This window comes from Carcharodon carcharias, chromosome 34 (assembly GCF_017639515.1).
Source record: "Carcharodon carcharias isolate sCarCar2 chromosome 34, sCarCar2.pri, whole genome shotgun sequence".
Classification (NCBI taxonomy): Eukaryota; Metazoa; Chordata; class Chondrichthyes; order Lamniformes; family Lamnidae; genus Carcharodon; species Carcharodon carcharias.
The window spans coordinates 9219031-9237990 of NC_054500.1; the positions used below are offsets into that span (position 1 = coordinate 9219031).

General features: G+C 47.0%; 1 protein-coding gene across 2 annotated transcripts in view; it reads left to right on the plus strand.

Moving 5' to 3' along the window:
- Positions 1-18960, plus strand: part of LOC121272539 (RAS guanyl-releasing protein 1-like) — a 178410-nt gene that overhangs the window by 87150 nt on the left and 72300 nt on the right. For both annotated transcript variants that reach the window (XM_041179160.1, XM_041179161.1), the window contains exon 3: positions 16637-16742. In XM_041179160.1, the coding sequence (XP_041035094.1) occupies positions 16637-16742 (106 nt within the window). The remainder of the gene's footprint in view (positions 1-16636; positions 16743-18960) is intronic.

The window sequence follows — 18960 nt, forward strand, 5'->3', positions numbered from 1 at the left end:
AGTCAACCAGCAGTACCTGAGTTGTCACGTAACGACAGGATGACATTCAGCTGTGAAGCTTCCCAAAGCCAAATAGCCTATTCTGCCTCAGCTCACATGTAAGGACTGGACACTTGGATGGAATATTGGAGAGTGCCTTTGGCACAGTGTCCCACAACGGAGTCATCACCCTCCGGGGAAGAGGGAGAATTGGTGGGAAACCAACAACAACTTATATTTATATAGTGCCTTCAATGTTATGCAATGCCCCAAGGCGCTTTATAGGAGCACTAACAACAAAGTATGACACCGAGTCACATAGGAGCTATTAGGTCAGGTAACCAAAAGCTTAGTCAAGGAGGTAGGTTTTAAGGCGTGTCTTAAAGGAGGAAAGTGAGGGAGAGAGGCGGAGAGGTGTAGGGAGAGAGCTTGGGGCCCAGGCGTCTGAAGGTATGGCTACCAGTGATGAAGCGATTAAGATTGGGGATGTGCAAGAGGCCAGAACAGAGTGAAAACCTGTAAAGAAAAGGCTGGAGGACAGGGGCTGTGTAATAGGGGGTCCATTGGTCTGATGAATTCTGGTTTGTGCAGATGCTCAGGCCTCTGATTGGGACACTTGGTTAGTCTCATTCCGCAAGGTGAAAATGAGCTGAGAGCCCAGTTGAAAGTATTTAGAGTTGCAGCAAACTGACTACGTTTTCTGGCAGGGTGGGGGTGGGGCGAAGCAAAAGTAGATGGCTGAAGTGTCAAGATAACAACTGATTTGTGGTCCTCATGGCCTTATCTAGGCACCTTCTTAAAAAGGGACACCAGCCTTCCCTCACCATACGGCAGTTAAAACCTAACTGACCACAGGCTGTTTTGTGCTTGGATCACGAGCAATGCCACTGAGGATCAGCTAGCATAAATATGAGTCGTGAAATCAATATTTGACCAAAGTTCCCTAACTATATCTATTACCTTCCTTCCACTTTACAGCACTGAAACTATACTGGGAGGTGTCCCATCTGCCATTTCGTTTCTGGCACTTAAAATACTTAAATATTGCTTGTGAATGGAAAAAATTGAATTAAACATTATATTTTATTTAAAAAGGTTTTGGCATAGGTGACAACAGAGAAATTGCAGTGTTGGCGGTTCTAATTCATCTGGGGAATTGTTGCGTAGTGGTAATGTCACTTGGCCAGTAATCCAGAGGCCAAGGCTAATGCTCTGGGGACATGGGTTCAAATCCCACCACGGCAACTGGTGGGATTTAAATTCAATTAATAAATCTGGAATTGGAAAGCTAGTCTCAGTAATGGTGACCATGATGTTAATCATTGATTATTGACCATCTGGTTCACTAATGTCCTCCAGGGAAGGAAATTTGCCATCCTTACGTGGTCTGGCCTACTTGTGACTCTTAACTGCCTCCTGAAATGGCCGAGCAAGCCACTCAGTTCAAGGGCAATTAAGGATGGGCAACAAATGTTGGCTTTACCAGCGACGCCCACATCCCATGAAAGGATAATTTAAAAAAATCATTTAAGACATACTAAATGAGGGAAAGATATAGGGCCTGAGACAGAAAAGGTAACACAAATACAGAGAGATGTAGATGTGTCAGAGAGGAGGGATAAAGAGAGACGAACACACACACACAAAATCTAGAGGTATACACTATGACACAGGGAAGCACAGGGCAACAGGAAGAGATGTGCAGACACACACTGGCTGCCCATCACAGAAAGTGACTGGGACTGAGAGGATCATGCACTGACTAGGCAAATTAGGCACAAGTACAGCTGGAGAGATAGGGAAAGACATGTGGACAGAAGAGAAAAAAAACTTTTTATTAAATCATTTATGGGATGTTGGCTGGGCCAGCATTTATTGCCCATCCCTAGTTGCCCTTGAGAAGGTGGTGGTGAGCTGCCTTCTTGAAACACTGCAGTGCATGTGGTGTAGGTACACCCACAGTGCTGTTAGAGAGGGAGTTCTAGAATTTTGACCCAGCAGTGAAGGAACGGTGATATGTTTCCAAGTCAGGATGGTGAGTGGCTTGGAGGGGAACTTCCAGGTGGTGGTGTTCCCATCTATCTGCTGCCCTTGTCCTTCTAGATGGTAGAGGTCATGGGTTTGGAAGGTTCTGTTGCAGGAGCTTTGGTTTTATGTAGCTCCTTTCATGACCACCAGACATCTCAAAGCACATTACTTTTTGAAGTGTAGTCACTGCTGTAATGTAGGAAGCACTGGCAGACGATTTGCGCACAGTGAATTCCAACAAACAGCAATGTGAGAATGACCAATTATTTTGTTTTTGTGATGTTGATTGAGGGATAACTATTGGCCATGACACTGGGGAGAAACTCCCCTCTCCTTTATCCAAATAGTGACATTTGATCTTTTACATGCTGTTGACAGTACAGTGGAGGCCTTCCATCTCATTCTAAACACGGCATATCTGACAGTGTAGCACTGTCTCGGCGTTGCACTGGAGCCTTGATTTTTGGGCTCAGACCCTGGAGTGGGACATGAACCCACAGCCTCCTGACTCAGAGACAAGAGTGCTAGGCACTGAGCCACATGAGGGCTGAAATAGAGATGCAGAGGGAGACAAACTTTCAAATGCATGGAGCAGAGATGAAGACAAAGAAATATTGCAAAAATGAAACGGAAAGTACTTCATTGAGATTCCCAGAGAACGATCGCCTGATGTTTAGCCCAGTCAGCTTTTTTATTTAAATGTCCCTGTGCTTTGCTGAGGAGACAGCCCTTCACTCCCTTGTTAGTCGAGAACCTGTCTAGCTCTGCCTTAAGAATACTCAATGACCCAGCCTCCACCAGTCCCTGGGGAAAAGAGAGAAAAAAATTCTCCTCATCTCTGTCTTTAACTGGGAGACCTCTTGGGCAGAATTTGACAGCCTGTCCCACCAAAGTCAATGGGCTTTTGAACGGCTCACCGCATTTTACAGCCCCGCCCCCACTGCAATGGGGCCATAACATTCTGCCCCTTATTTTTAAACGGTGTCCCCTAGTTCTGGTCTCTCCCACAAGGGGAAACCCCCTCTCAGCATCCAACCTGTCAAGTCCCCTCAAAATCGTATATGTTTCAGTGAGATCACCTCTCATTCTTCTAAACTCCAGTAGATACAGGCCCAACCTGTCCAACCTTTCCTCGTAAAATAACCCCCCCAATTCTAGGTATCAGTCGAGTGAACCTGCTCTGAACAGCTTCTAATGCAATTATGTCCTTTCTTAAATAAGGGGACCCAAAACTGTACACAGTACTCTCGATGTGGCCTCACCAACGCCCTATACAACCAACAAAACTTCCCTACTTTTATATTCCATTCCCCTGGCAATAACCAACAACACTCCATTTGCCTTTCTAATCACTCACAGCCCCTGTCTCCTAACATTCATGTACCAGGACACCCAGATCCCTCTGTACCACAGAGTTCTGCAATCGCTCTCCATTTAAAAATAGTATACTGCTTATCTATTCTTCCTGCCAAAGTGTACAAGTTCACAGTTCCCCCACGTTATGGTCCATAAATCCCTTCCCTCTTGAGAAGGGAAGAAACAGTTCGGACCAGTTTTTATGGTTTTGTCCCGAGTAAGGCGGTGTGTCAGTGAAGCTCGGCAGCCTTCTGGTGGTGTGGTTGAGATGTGAAGTTTGCCAATGCCGCCAGGAACAGACCTTCCAGCGCATTCTCCCGTCAGCGAGGCCATCGTGTGATGGCGGCCGCCTCCTCCCCCTGCCTCAGCTCCTCGGTTGCTGAAACCCTCAGCCGTGCCTTTTTCCCCGCCCAGAATGGACTCTCCCGGTGCTCTCCCGGCCAGCCTCCCACCCCCTGCCCTCTGTGGACTTCAGCACAGCCAAACCTCAGTCGTCCGTATCCTCCCCTGCGCCAGGTCTTGCTCACCCATCACTCCTGTTCTTGTTGGATGCCAGTCAACTATGACCTCACGTTTAAAATTCTCATCCTTGTGTTTAAATCCCATTTTGGCTTCACCTTATAATCCATCAGAATTCTCTGTCCATTGCCCCTCAGCAAAGATGACCATGATTTCAGGCATCTCTGCCTCACGTTCTACACGCGTAGGTTGCTGTGGTTGAGGTCCCTGCATCCCATCAAAGCACAGAGAAGCTGGCCTAGACTGTCAGGAGTAATATTGCATAGAAGAAATAATGATGACAAGTGTCGTCCTTGCTTTAGTACTTGGAGCCAAGGTCCATTCAAACAGCAGCTGTGTGATTGCTGTGGAGTATCCGTGTGAATCCCCTACACCAGCTCATTCACCCGGCTAACCAGTCTTGGGAAAGTGCAAAAGAATCGCACAATGAATTTAATTATGGACCACGGTATGCTGGCATCCAGTGAAGCAGAGCAGCAACTGCCTCAAAGAGGCTGCATGGAAATGCAGAACAACATCTACGTTGATGAACTTCAAGCCATTGATCGCAGGATCGAAGGCGACTGCCGTCTTAACTGACCTACTCCCGTCTTCCCAGCATTCAGCGGGTAGCACTCTCACCTCAGAGTCAGAGGGTTGTGGGTTCAAGCCCAGCTCCAGAGATTTGTACACTAACCCCACGTGGCACTCCCAGTGCACTACCATGGGAGTGCCGCACTCCCAGCAGTGCCGTGCCTTAAGCACGGACACTAAAGCGAGGCCTTATCTGCCCCCTCAAGTTCGTGTAAAATGTCCCATGGCACCACTTTGAAGAAGAGCGAGCATCCTGGCCAATACTTATCTCTTAACCATCGTTAGGACGAACTAAAAACAGAAAATGCAGGAAAAACTCAGCAGTTAAGGTTTCAAGCTGAAGAAGGGTCACACGGACACGAAACCTTAGCTCTGTTTCCCACTCCACAGACGCTGTCAGACCTGCTGAGTTTTTCCAGCATTTTCTGTTTTTATTAAAGATTTCCAGCACCCGCGGTACTTTGCTTTTAAACTAGGCCGAACTAGCTGGTCGTTGTCACGTTGCTGTTTGCTTGCTGTGCGCAAATTGGCTGGCACGCTTCCCACAGCACAACAGTGCCCAAACTTCAAAAATGCCTTATTGGCTGTAAAGCACCCGGTTGCTCTGAGGTCATGATAGGCGCCATGCAAATGCAATTCCTCTTTTCTTTGAAGGGCAAATGATACAGTTACTGACTTGGCCAAAGGCTGCACACACAAATGAGAGAGATGATCACAGCCACTGCCAGGGCTGAGATCTGAGGGAGGGGAATTGCTCTGATCTGGTTTCACTTTTACGCCCATATTGCCTCATCTGCTTTGTGCAGATTTGCACGTATCTGACACCAAAAAACTGCAGAAAGGGCTACCAGAGGCTTGTGGCAACTGACTCCCCAGGATTTCTATTACGCAAGCTCGGAACTGGGGATCCTCGTGTGCTCCGCTGGTCACTGCTGGATAGAAGAAGCCGGAAGGGGAGGGACTGGGAACAGATTTCTCTTGGGAAATAGCTCAAGGCACAGAGTCCTGGTTGGGGGAGGGGACTGGGTCAGTTTGGGGTTAAGGGGAGGTGGGAAGGGTACAGGGGAGCCTAGTGGTGCGTGAGAATCTCAGCCCTAGGCCGATCCTCAGGGGAGGGCCTCATTTAAATAATTGTGCAGCTCCACGGCTGAACAGCTGCCAGACTGACCCCAACCAGATTGGGAGTCACACTGGGGCTGGGTCTAGGTCAGTGGGCGTAGACTTGGGATTGGCTTGGTGGTCTGGCTGGGATTGGATTGAGGTCAGGTTGGGGTCGAATTGAGGATCAGGTCAGGGGTTGGGTTGGGATTGGGTTGAAACCAGGTTGGGGGTCACATTGGAAGTCAGGGATCAGCTTGGGAGTCGAACTGGGGTGGTTAGGTCATTGGTTGAGTTGGGAGTCAGGTCAGAAATCTGGTTGGGGGTCAGATCAGGGTCAGTTTGGGGGATTGAGTTGCAGGTCAAGTCGAGGGTCAGGTTGGTTGGGTGTCAGGTTGAGGATCAGGTCAGGGGTTGGACTGTGGTCAGTTTAGGGGTCAGGTTGGGGGTTGGATGAGGTTGAGTTGGGGTTCGGGTTAGGGGCTAGGATTTCCCAAAGGGCGTTCAGGGGCAGCTTCCAGGATGGTGGAAGGTAGAATTGAAGCTGCCCCCAAGTGTTGGAAAGTCAGAAGATGAGTGAATCCACACCATTCTCGCACCTTGTCCACTATTAAAATACCTGGCAGCCAGAACTGACATGTCCACGGAGCCGGGTGACACCATCGTCATAATCAGGAGGAAACTAACAAAAAATAAATAAATGGGGAGATGGTGGAGGCTCTGAAAATCACATCTTGTGTTAAAATATTGAGTAAAACCTTAACTAAGTAAAGTCATGCTGGGAAGTAGGACATATTTCAGGAACAGCATCAGCCAGTTGCCAAAATTTGTCTCTTTTCCCTCTCTGTTCATTTCCTCTGCCCTCCCCCACCCTCTTATTCCTTATAGGTTTGCCCAGGTAGCCATCTTTCACATAAGAACCTCAACAATGACCATTTCATAGTTACTGGAGTAGAGCAACGGGGCTCAACTGGTCTCTTCTGGGACTTAGGTTCTATTGAGCCTCAAGATTGATTCTCTTCTCAACTGAGAGGCACACTTTTCTCAGGGAGAGTCGATCAAGGGCAGGAACCTTCAACCCCCTCCTTAAACCAAAAGCGAGAGGTCAAATGTAGGTGGCAACTGCTAGACTGAGCATAGAGTAGACATCAAACCTGCAAGCTCCTGGTTGTCATAGTTGACCTGTTGGCAGCCTTCTGTCCTGTGAGATGGTGATTTGAGCCGTGGCAGCCAACTCTGTGTTAAACCTTGCCTGGTGTGGCTCAGGGGTCCTGTTCTGGCATGGCAGTCTCTGCCTCACTTTCTGCAGAGGTAGGCAGTGGGCTGAGAAGGTCCATGATTCACTGACCTCTGTTTCCTCTGGGCCCTCGCCTCGGCCAGCTGAGCTTTTCGCTTTTTACCTCATCCCTTCCAATGTCGTCTCAAACAGTCAGCCTGCAGAGGTCATGGCCGTTGGCAACTGCTTCTCAGTTTTCTCTGTCAATGTTTGCCATCTCCATATCCTTGCAGCAGAGTTATGGATACCCTGCAGGTTGTGACACAATGCCAGTTCACTGTACAGAAGGTTTTTGGATATATGGATGTTATCCATCCAATGAATGTGGCTGAGCCATCGTTGACCTCATGGGCTTAGTAATGAGTGTATTCTGATTGAATTAGCACACCCTAGGACCTCTGAGTTGGTGACCTTGTCTTGCCAAGAGGTATAAAGATATGTTTGAGACAGCGACCTACTCACTGCCTTAACCACTAGGGAAGACCCCCAAAGACATTTTACGTGCAGTATGCCACTCCACCTTTGAACGCCGCTCCCATTCAGCGTTCAGATGGTTAACACAGTAGCTTTCGATTGTGAGGTGCCCCTTTGACACGAGTCCCGATAACTCAAACAAAGCATTGGTGTGTTTGTAGCAAAAGCAGATCAACCAAGGTTAATTCAGCCTAGGTTGCTCTGTACTTCCAGGAACCTCTTCAGCACTTCCAGCCAACAGACGGCTTTGGGAATGTACGTTTCCTGACAGATCTACACATTCTGAGAAACTCAGGGAGCTATACAGGCCAAACCTATCCCAGCTCAGATTCTGTTATTTCCGTGGAAGTCAACGGAGAGAATCCACCTCACCCCCCTTTATTCATAGAATCATAGACCCTTAGGCACAGAGGGAGGCCCATCAGGCCTGTACCAGCTCTTACCAATTGGTTCCACTCCCCCTCCATTTTTTTCCCCATAGACCAGCAAATTTCTCCATATTAAGTATTTAACTATTTCCCCTTTGAAAGTCAATCTCGAATCTACTCCCCTTATCCTTTCAGGCAGTGTTTAGTTGGGGGAGTATTAGGTTGAATATCTAAAGGTCCCTTTAAACCCCAGTCTCGGCACAATTAGGTGAGTTGCTCTTGTCGAAAGCAGGAACAGGCACAATGGGCCAAATGGCCTCCCTCTGTGCTGTAACTATTCCACGATTCTATAATGTTTACACAGCAAGAGTAAAAACTAATTCTCCTCATCTTTGGTGCTTTTGCCAATGACATTTAATACATAAGTGACCATCCTGCCAGTGGAAAAAGCTTTTCCTTAACAAAAGCCGTCATAATTCAGAACATAATTTTAAACCTGCTGATTCCTTGTTGAGACACAGTTCCGCTGGAACCACCAGCCCTTTGCTACCTACATCGAGGTTCAAGGCTCAACAACAGATTTTCCAATTGAACATGAATGTTTACTGCTGCCTTTAGCGTAACACCAACTGGAAAGTTGAGGCTGACTATAAGTTGATCCTACTCCCTCCCCTCTAAAGGATGGCCGCATTGTACAACTGGCCACCGAGTGTCTCCTGTCATTGTCCCCATTGCCAACCTGACATCAGCATCAGGTCTTTGAAGAAGCTTCAAACCTAGCTATCCCCCTTCATCTATTCATGGTGGCTCCTGGTTTAATCCCATAAGACCATAAGACATTGGAGCAGAAATTAGACCGTTTGGCCCATTCAATCATGGCTGATAAGTTTCTCAACCCCATTCTCCCGCCTTCTCCCCGTAACCTTTGATCCCCTTACCAATCAAGAACCTATCTATCTCGGTCTTAAATACACTCAATGACCTGGCCTCCACAGCCTTCTGTGACAATGAATTCCATAGATTCACCACTCTCTGGCTAAAGAAGTTTCTCCTCATCTCTGTTCTAAAAGGTCTTCCCTTTACTCTGAGGCTGTGCCCTCGGGTCCTAGTCTCTCCTACTAATGGAAACATCCTCCTCACGTCCACTCTATCCAGGCCTTTCAGTATTCTGTAAGTTTCAATCAGATCCCCCCTCATCCTTCTAAACTCCATCAAGTTTAACTCATCCTGGTGCAGGAAGGAAGAATTGATCACAAGAATAGTACAAAAAAGCAGATTTTTTTTTAAATGAGAGAAACTTGTAAGTGCTGATGCTGAAAGAGACTTGGGTGTGCTTGTACAAGAGAACACAAAAAGTTAGCATGGAGGTACAGCAAGCAGGAAGGCAAATGGTGTGTTGGCCTTTATTGCAAGGGGATTGGAATGCAAGAATAATTAAGTCTTGCTACAGTTGTGCAGGGTTTTGGTAAGACCACATCTGGAATACTGTGTGCAGTTCTGGTCTCCACACATTTAAGAAAGGATATGCTTGCATTGGAGGTGATGGAGTAAATATTCACTAGATTGGTCCCTGGGATGAGGGGTTGTCCTCTGACGAGAGGATGACTAAATTGGGCTTATATTCCCTGGAGTTTGGAATCTATAAAATTCTGAAGGGGCTTAATAGGGTGGACACTGACAGATTGTTCCCGCTGGTCGGGGAATCTAAAACATGGGGGCACAGTCTCAGGATAAGGGGCCGATCATTTAGGACTGAGATTAGGAGAAATTTCTCTACTCAAAGGGTTGTGAACCTTAGGAATTCTCTACCCCCAGAGGGTTGTGGATGCTCCGCCGTTGAAGGCTGGAATAGGCAGATTCTTGGCCTTTCAGGCAATGAAGGAATATGGGAAGTGGGTGGGAAAATGGAGCTGAAGTCCAAGATCAGCCTTGATCATGTTGAATAGCAGAGCAGGCTCGATGGGCCGAGTGGTCTACCCCTGCTCCTATTTCTCATGTTTTTATGTCATCCTCTGACACCACTTTCCAGACACAGTAAACTTGGAAAAGGTTTGTGACACAGCTGACTGGGATGTGTACATAGCATGAAAGAACTTGCGTTTATGAGCACCTTTCACAACCTCAGGACACCAAAGGTGCTTTACAGCCAATGAGGCACTTATGAAGCATAAACAGAACATTCTGGAAACACTAGGCAGGTCAGGGAGAAGAGCAAAGTTAATGGGGCTGAAGCTTAGCCCCCATTATTGGGTGTTTGGGGGTCAGATCAGAGGTTGAAATTCCAAAAATCTGAAAGAGGAACTTAGTAGCCTCAAACGCACCTAATTCCGATTTTACTGGAGCTGGGGTGGGGGATAGACAGTCAACCCACTCACGGGAGGCAGGTTGGTCATTTAAATATTATAGAACATAGAACCTTAGAAATGTAATGGCACAGAAAGAGGCCATTCAGCCCATAGTGTCTACAGCAGCTGAAAAAGAAAACATTTTTTAAAATAACTAGTTTCCCATTTTATTCCCACATTCCAGCACTTGGTCCGTAGCCTGGCAGGTTACAGAACTTCAAGTGCTGATCCACGTGCCTTTCAAAAGATATGAGAGTTTCTGCCTCCACCACCAAACCAGGCAGTGAATTCCAAACACTCACCCACCATCCTCAGGGTGAAGAAGTATTTCCTCATGTCCCCTCTAATCCTTCTACCAATCACCTTAAATCTGTGGCCCCTGGTAACTGACCTCTCCGCTAGGCGAAACAAGTCTTCCCTGTCTACTCTATCTAGGCCCCTCATAATTTTGTGCCCCTCAATCAAATCACCCCTCAGCCTCCTCTGTTCTAAGGAAAACAACCCCAGCCTATCCAATCTCTCCTCACAGCTGCAATTTTCCAGCCCTGGCAACATTCTTGTAAATCTCCTCTGTACCAGTGGAATTCTGTCCTTCCCCATTGTGTGGTGACCAGATCTGGACACAAGATTCCAGCTATGGCCTAACCAGCATTTTATAATGAGGTGGCATGCCTTTATTTTAACAATCATCCCGTTTTTAATGTATGTTGGCTCGATTTCCCAGACCTTGGGAGGTGAGGTTAGAGCCTTTCCAGCAATGGTAAGAAAGAGCAGGAGTTTCCTGAAGACCCAACAAGTTACCAGTGAACATCTATCTCACAATCTGTCTCACCCCTCCCACCACTGGATTCCTTTAACCTCCATCAGCATATCGTCCTCCCCCCTCCACCTTACAATTGGGATCCCCATGCCCCCATCAACCTCTGCCCTTCACTACAACTACCTGCTCACCTCAGTTGTGGCCTTGTTCTCTAGGCTCCCCCACTCCAACCTGTCAGTCAGACTCTCTGTGGTCAGGAATCCAATAGAAAAAGCATTTGAAGGAATTCTGCAGGCAAGATCTGCAAGACATTTGAGAAACTCACTCTTTCAAGGTTTCCTGTCCACAAAAAAGCCACCGTGGCCCACCCAAAATGAGCCTTTAGGCTAAAAGCCAGGCCAACATCCAACTGAGAAGACAGGCCAGGCCTCGACTTAACATCTCATTCAGGACAAGTAGGGGAGGAGAAAAAAAGGGATCAGACCCTCTATCGCCCAAAAAATGTTCTTTGAACAAGCGAACGAGAGCATTTTAATTGGCGGTTTATTTTCTCAAAGTGTGGTCTTGCCCCCTATAGGCCTGTCCACAGTTCTACTGCCAGTACGATGTAGTTGAGGAGCCAATGGGGTTTGGTAGAAAGATTGAGATGAGATTTCTCACATGACTGACGAGAAGCGGTGATAACCATCACAATAGTCAGTCTAAAGTTAGTCAGCAAGGTAATCAGTGAGTTCCATCTCCAGTTTTTCAGCTGCAACATCTAGTTTATCTCCATCAACTTGATTCTAGTCAAAGTGGAATCTGGTGTGATAACAGCATTCAGTTGTGGCTCAATTCAATAAAAGCCAAACTCATAAGGCTTTAAGACCTCAGCTTTACAACCTTTATGCAGACGCTCTTATCTGGACAGCAGCAGTGGTCTTGAGGCCACTGTCTACGTGTCAACTTCAGTTGTCCCAGTGGCTCCAATTGGAGTGAAGCCAAATCTGAATATTTCAAGAGAAAAACAAATACTCTGCGCCTCACAATGAAAGGGCATAGTTCAAACCCATGATTCCTCAGTTGGCAGGTCCCCAACCTTGCTCATGCTGCGAGGCTGGGATAGCCAATTGAGACCTTGGGTCACTCCAGGACATCATCTCCTGGCAGAAGATGAGAGTTGCAGAGCTGGGCAACAAGTGACCAGCCTGCCTGCAAAGTGAAGCTAGTCCTCCCAAAGCATGGTTCCACCTCCACAGCTACCATAGCTACACTGATGCTGTACATTTTAAAGAAAATGGAAGGCCATTCTGCAATTGGCACTGACGGAATGTACAGACAGCTCTCCCACTGTACTTCACATTTTTTTTTTTGTTAAGTTTTTGACACAAGAGTTTCTTGGAATGTTTGGCTTAGACAGAGTGAATTGCTGAGCCTGAAAGTTGTGGGCTCAGTCACATGATCTGAATTGACACAGTACTGAGGAGATGTTAAACTACTTCCTGCCAGCACAGCCGGTACGTTGACCACCCTTTGGTACTAAGCGGTGAAGGGCCGAGAGTTCTCCGGGTGCCCTGGCCAACATCCCTCCGAAAGCAGCATCGCCAGGAAACCAGAGGGACTATTCAGGCATCTGCAGGCAGGTCCTGGGAAGTGATTCACGGCTATGTCGCCTGCCATAACTGGCGACCGTTCATAGAGTGATTACTACACAGATTCAGAGGAGCTTTACTGGAACAGTTCCAGGGATGTCCAATTTTCACTACGCAGTTAGGTTAGGGGCAGATGGTGGCCCAGTGGTAATGTCACCAGACTAGGAATCTGGTGGCCCGGGCTAACGCGCTGGGGACAAAATGCTGAAGAACTCAGCGGGTCTGACAGCGTCTGTGGAGAGAGGAACAGAGTTGACTTTTCGAGTCCTATGACCCTCCTGAAGAGTCATACAGACACGAAACGTCAACTCTGCTTCTCTATCCACTGACGCTGTCAGACCTTCTGAGTTCTTCAGCATTTTCTGTGTTTGTTCCAGACCTCCAGCATCCGCAGCGTTTTGCCTTTATCTTAATGCTCAGGGGACGTGGGTTCAAATCCCACCACAGCAGCAGGTGGAATTTAAAATCAATTAATAAAATCTGGAAGGCCTTTTTAAAGGCCAATAGCCTTGATCCTTCCCTTGTGTCGTCTTTCATGTCAGAACATCCTCTGAAACATATGTCCCCGGCCTGGTGTCTGTTGCATGTCCTCTTTTCATTTAGCATCATCCTTGCCTCACTCACTCGCCTTGAGTTCAGATCCTTTGGGCAGGGTTTTGGGTCCCAATGCCTGTTGGCCTTTATTGGACTTTAACTGACTTCTATTGGTACCCGCTGCCTGTGAGAGGTAGCCCTTCCGCCCCCGATCCCATGTCTGGGAAAATGGCTCGGAATGGGATGATGCTGGCATCACTTGCCTGGATGAGTGCAGCTCCAACAACACTTGAGAAGCTCAACACCATCCAGGGCAAAGCAGCCATACTTGATTGGCACCTCATCCACCACCTTCAACCTCCACTCCCTCCACCACTGATGCACAGTGGCAGCAGTGTGTACCGTCTACAAGATGCACTGTAGAAACTCAGCAAGTTTCCTTCGACAGCACCTTCCAAACCCACGACCGCTACCATCTAGAAGGTTGAGGGCAGCAGACACATGGGAACACCACCGCCTGGAGGTTCCCCTCCAAGTCACTCACCATCCTGACTTGGAAATATATCACCGTTCCTTCACTGTCGCTGGGTCAAAATCCTGGAACTCCCTCCCTAACAGCACTGTGGGTGTACCTACACCACATGGACCACAGTGGTTCAAGAAGACAGCTCACCACCACCTTCTCAAGGGCAATTAGGGATGGGTAATAAATGCTGACCTAGTCAGTGACGTCCGCACTCCATGAATGAATAAATTTTAAAAAGCATGTCAATCGGTGGTGTGAAATTACACACCTGTTCTTGCCCCTGTATCAGGGAGAAGATTCTGCCTTTTCTGGGTACCACTTCCAACTTCCCTAATTTTAATAGCTTCCCACACCTGACGTGCCCTGCCTTGGCTCTCTGTGTAACCTCCTCCAGCCCTACGAGTCTTTCCCTGGAGAGGTTTAGAGAGGAAATTTCAGGCCTTATGGCCCAGGCAGCTGAAGAGACGACTACCAATGATGGAGCGATTAAAATTGGGAATGGGCATGAGGCCAGACCTGGAGCAGCTTGGGGATCTCCGAATATACTGTAGGGTCAGTGACGATTACAAAGATAGGGAGGGGGTGGCGACAATAAGGGATCTGAATGTGAGGAAGAGAATTTTAACGTTGAGGTGTTGCTGGAGTGGGGACTAGCGTAGGTCGGCGAGCACAGGGGTGAACAGAATTTCACCCCTATAGATTTCCCTGAGTTTCTGGGGTAAATTGAACTTTGTCTGATAAACTGGGCAACATATTGAATTCACCGAACATTAAACACCCTGCCCAATTTCTCAGGAAAGAGCTTTGTAAGGACTGGCAGCTAATTTGATATCAAAGTTAAGATTACCTCCGTCTGCACGTGTGTGCGTATGTTAACATGGGTGCACATATATGTGTGCATTCATGTGTAGCCAAAATCTTGCAGGGTGAGAGGGAAAGAGAAGTAGGCTGGGACCAATAGGATAGCTCTTTCAAAGAGCCAGAATGGGCAGAATGGCCTCCTACTGTTCTACGACCTTTGTTTTTCCTTTGCTCGCTATTTCACTCCCTCCCTTTTCTTCCCCTTTTGTCTGTCACTTTTTTCTCCCCTCTGTTTCACACTTTCCCCTGTTCCGATCTGACCCTTGCTGTGTATTTCCTCTCGGACAGAGGCTGCTGTGTGAATCTGAAGCTTCTCCCTAATACGGGCCTTTACCATTGTGAAGGGGTTTGATAGGGTGGGTGTAGAGATGATGTTACCGCTTGGTGGGGGGGAGATGCGTGGGCCAGAACTAGGGTGTCTAAATTTACCCCAGAAATGAAAATAGAAAATGCTGGAATTACTGACACATCTGTGGAAAGAGAAAAGCAGAGCTAACAGGCTGAATTTCCATTTAGGGGTTCCGTCCCTACCCTCTGGAGAAAATGCAGAGCGGGACTCTGCACAGCGGGGAGATGGTAGTAGCGTAGTCATGGTAATGTCACTGGACTAGTAATCCAGAGGCCCAGGCTAATGTTCTGGGGACATGGGTTCAAATCCCCTACCACAGCAGCTGGTGGAATTTAAATTCAATTAATAAACCTGGAATATAAAGCTAGCCTCAGTGATGGTGACCATGACAACTATCATCAATTATCGTAAAAACCCATCTGGTTCGCTAATGTCCTTTAAGGGAGGAAATCTGCCATCCTTACCCGGTCTGGCCCACATGTGACTCCAGACCCACAGCAATGAGGCTGACTCTTAACTGCCCTCTGAAATGGCCCAGCAAGCCACTCAGTTCAAAGGCAATTAGGGATGGGGCAACAAATGTTGGCTTTGCCAGCGACACCCACATCCAATGAAAGAACAGAAGAAGAAAAGGTGCTGGCGTTGAGATCTGCCGGTGAAGATGATTTTCAAGGAGGTGGGAGCCCTGTCCAACTAAGGCTAGAGGGCAAATAGGAGGCCCTCAGGCACTGACAGCAGCCCCACCATTAGAGGGGGGAGCTTCTGATGTGGATAGGAGAAAGAGAAGGTGCTTCAAGATGGGGTATTTTTAAAAAACTTAAGAAATAAGAAGAGAGAAGTTTGAATCAGCCTCAGAACGTTGGCTTTATTGGATCCTTTATTTGCTTCAGTGGGCCAATCACCCCTTGTGGGCAGGTAACCATCTACTCCCGCACCACCACCCCCTCACGGCCCACCCACACAAACTCAGCTCTTCAAAGGTGGTCCCAAGGCTGGACCACGCAGGCAAATTGGTACACCAGCTGGTGACAGGAGCTTACAGGTCCGTCCCCCAAGGCTGTTTAAGAATTCTTCCCAGTGTTTCAGGTCAAGGACATTTGATCAGAACTGGAAAAAGCTGGAGATGTAAAAAAATTTTAAGTTCTGAGGCAGGGGAGGAGGGTGGTCGGAAGGAAAGGGAAGGCCTGTGATGGGGTGGAAGGTAGGAGAGATTAAATAACAAAAGGGATGATGGTGTGAGGCAAAGGAAAATGGCAACGGGACAAGTAAAGAAACAAAAGCTGGGTCCAGAGGAGGTGTAAATGGCAAAAGTGGAATCATCACCAATAGCTGCTGTCTGAAAAAGGAGGTGAGGGCGGAGTTTATTATCTGCTGAGTAGTTCCAGCATTTCCTGTTTTTAGTTCCAGTGCCTGCAGTATTTTACACCAATAATTCCCATAGGGAATTCAGGGGAAACTGCTTCACCAAGAGAGTGGTAAGAAAAGAGCAAGTAGGTGGTAACGTAATGGTAATGTCACTGGGCTAGTAACCTGGGGACATGGGTTCAAATCCCACCACGGCAGCTGGTGGAATTTAAATTCAATTAATGAATCTAGAATTGAAAAGCTAGCCTCAGTAACAGTGACAATGAAACTATCTTTGATTGTTGTAAAAACCCATCTTGCTCACTAGTGTCCCTTCAGGGAGGGAAATCTGCTGTCCTTACCTGGTCTGGCCTACATGTGACTCCAGACCCACAGCAACATGGTTGACTCTTAACTGACCTCTCAACAAGGGCAGTTAGGGATGGGCAATAAATTTTAGCCTAGCCAGCGATGCCCACGTCCCATGAATGAATAAAAAAAAAGTAGAAGGGGAGGAGGCTCGTGTTGGGCTGAATGGTCTGTTTCCTGTGCTGTAGATTCTGTGGACCGCTTAGGCCAGTCCCATTTGACCCATTCTTTCATCTTTCTCTCTAGATACAGATGGAAGCCTACGCTGCAGCAGTGAAACGGTCAACGTCACACTCATGATGCACAGTCGGATCGTCCCATCAGCAGAATTTGCTGACAAGCTGCTGGTACTATATCCTTTCAGCTGAAGGTTCCCCCCCCCGACAGTGATAGAGTGCTCGCGATGCTGTGCCATTCTGTGAAAATAGTTCATTCAATTAAGATTTCCATTCAAACAGCGGGTGACAAGCCGAAGAGTTGAGGAATTTTCCCTCAAGTGCAGATTAAAGGGTGATCTGAGTGAGGCGCTTGAGATGATTAAACGATTTTATAGGATTGGGGGAAATCTGGGGTCGGGTGGGGTGGGAGGTGGAATCCAGAAGGAGGCAGAATCTTTAAACTACAGTTTGACAAGTTAGAGGGGATGGCAGTGGAAATCTGGAACTCAAAAAGCTGTTGAGACTGGGAGGGTCAGTTGAAAATTTTAAAAGTGAGATCAGTAGTTTTTTTTATTATTAGCTAAGGTTGTTGTTCCAATCCCTGTAGAGACCAATAACTTTTAAAAAGAGATGTGAATTTCCAGAGACTGATGGAAAGAATCACATGACACAATTTCACGTTTTAAGACTTTTACTGTAACAAACTAACTAAAATCAACTCAGCTAAACATGAAAATAAAAGCAAAATGCTGCAGATCCTGGAAATCTGAAACGAAAGCAGGAAATGCTGGAAAAGCTCAGCAGGTCTGGCAACACTTGTGGGGAGAGAAACAGAGTTAACATTTTGAGTCCGTATGACTCTTCAGAGCCGACTAAATGTTAATCAGTAGGCAATTAATGCACTAAACTACAGAAATGGTATCCTTATTTAATTCCTAACTGAACTGAAAACCCCACATTGAGACTATACATTACATGCCACTCTCCACAGAAATGTAGTCCTGTATGTAAAGTCCCAAACTCCTCCCGGCTTTTACAGGATCACTTTTCTTTGACTCATTCGGATGAATCTTCCAGTGTGTCCTTTTAAACAAAGTCCCTTCACTCATTCTTCTGAACATAACTGAATAGACTTCCATTAACAAGGCACCCTCTGGTGACTCCTTGGTCTTTTACTCTCCACAAGCCTCAGTTCTTTGAATCAGGAATCCATCCTCACCAGCATTTTACTTAGTGGCTAATTCAAAAACAATCCTTTTCTTCTGCCTGTTATTGGTCTTCTTCTCCAAATCTCTCAAATTGTGCTTAATGATGATAGGGCCATCTGGATTTCCAACTCGCCTCATTATTCATACTTGATTGATCAGTAAAAGCACGAGCTCAGCAGGGATTCTATTTTGACAAGCAAGGTGGATTGTTGACTTTGCTTGATTGATATCTTTAGGTGGTTATAATCTGTTGTTCTCTCTGTGCTCTCTCTTATCAATGTTTTGATGTTTATTTAGACAAGATTAGGAGATGTGAAGCTGTTGAAGCCTCTGTTATTGATACTTTAATGGTCTGTCTGATTGATGGTTTCATAGGGTTGTAGGAACATCAGGTTTTTTTAAAGAACATTCTGAATGTTTTTTTCTCAGCAGTTCCACACTTGCCATTGTTATTTTTATATGGCTTATTGGTTATGTACGTAGTGCATAATGGGTGAACGGGCATAGAAGGGGCTTGAGTTGACATGGAGAGGATGAGGGGCCACGGGAAGTGGCTGATGAGCATTAATTGGCATTGATTTGGCATGGAAGGCATGACTGACATGGGGAGTGTGTGGGGGGGATAAGATGGTGTGAGGGGTGAAGACTATAGGGCCTAGTTGCTTTAATTACAGCTAGGAAAAAGTCCCAGAGAACCAAGGTGGACCTAAGCAGCCTGCCTTGGCATTCACCCAGCCCTGTGACCACCTGCGCTCTGCTTCTGTGTTCGCCATGCCTGATTGTACCCCACACTCACCCACCCCCGCCCCCCCCCCCAAAGCAAAAATTGCACACTTTGGGGCCTTTAAACTGAGATGGGCCTGACAAGCTGGGAAATAGATACCCACCTCAGTAGTGAAAGCCTGGCCCTGAGAATCCATGAGTCTATGTGTAGGTGGATGAGCTGCCCCCACCTTTGAGACCAGGTGTTAAAACTTGCTCTTTAATTAAGTTTCGATTTGAGTTTCCGTCTCCATAGCAGGTGGTTCACGTGGGCTTGTCTCCCGGCCGATTTCATGGGAGGTCACACCACCCCACCCCTCGCCAAAGTAATCCATTTTACCTCGAATTAAAAGAGACAGTTTTGAACGTAAACATCTACAAAATTCCAGCAGCTGGAACAGCATTGAGGGTTAAGAAACCAAGAAGGGACAAATGAGGTCAA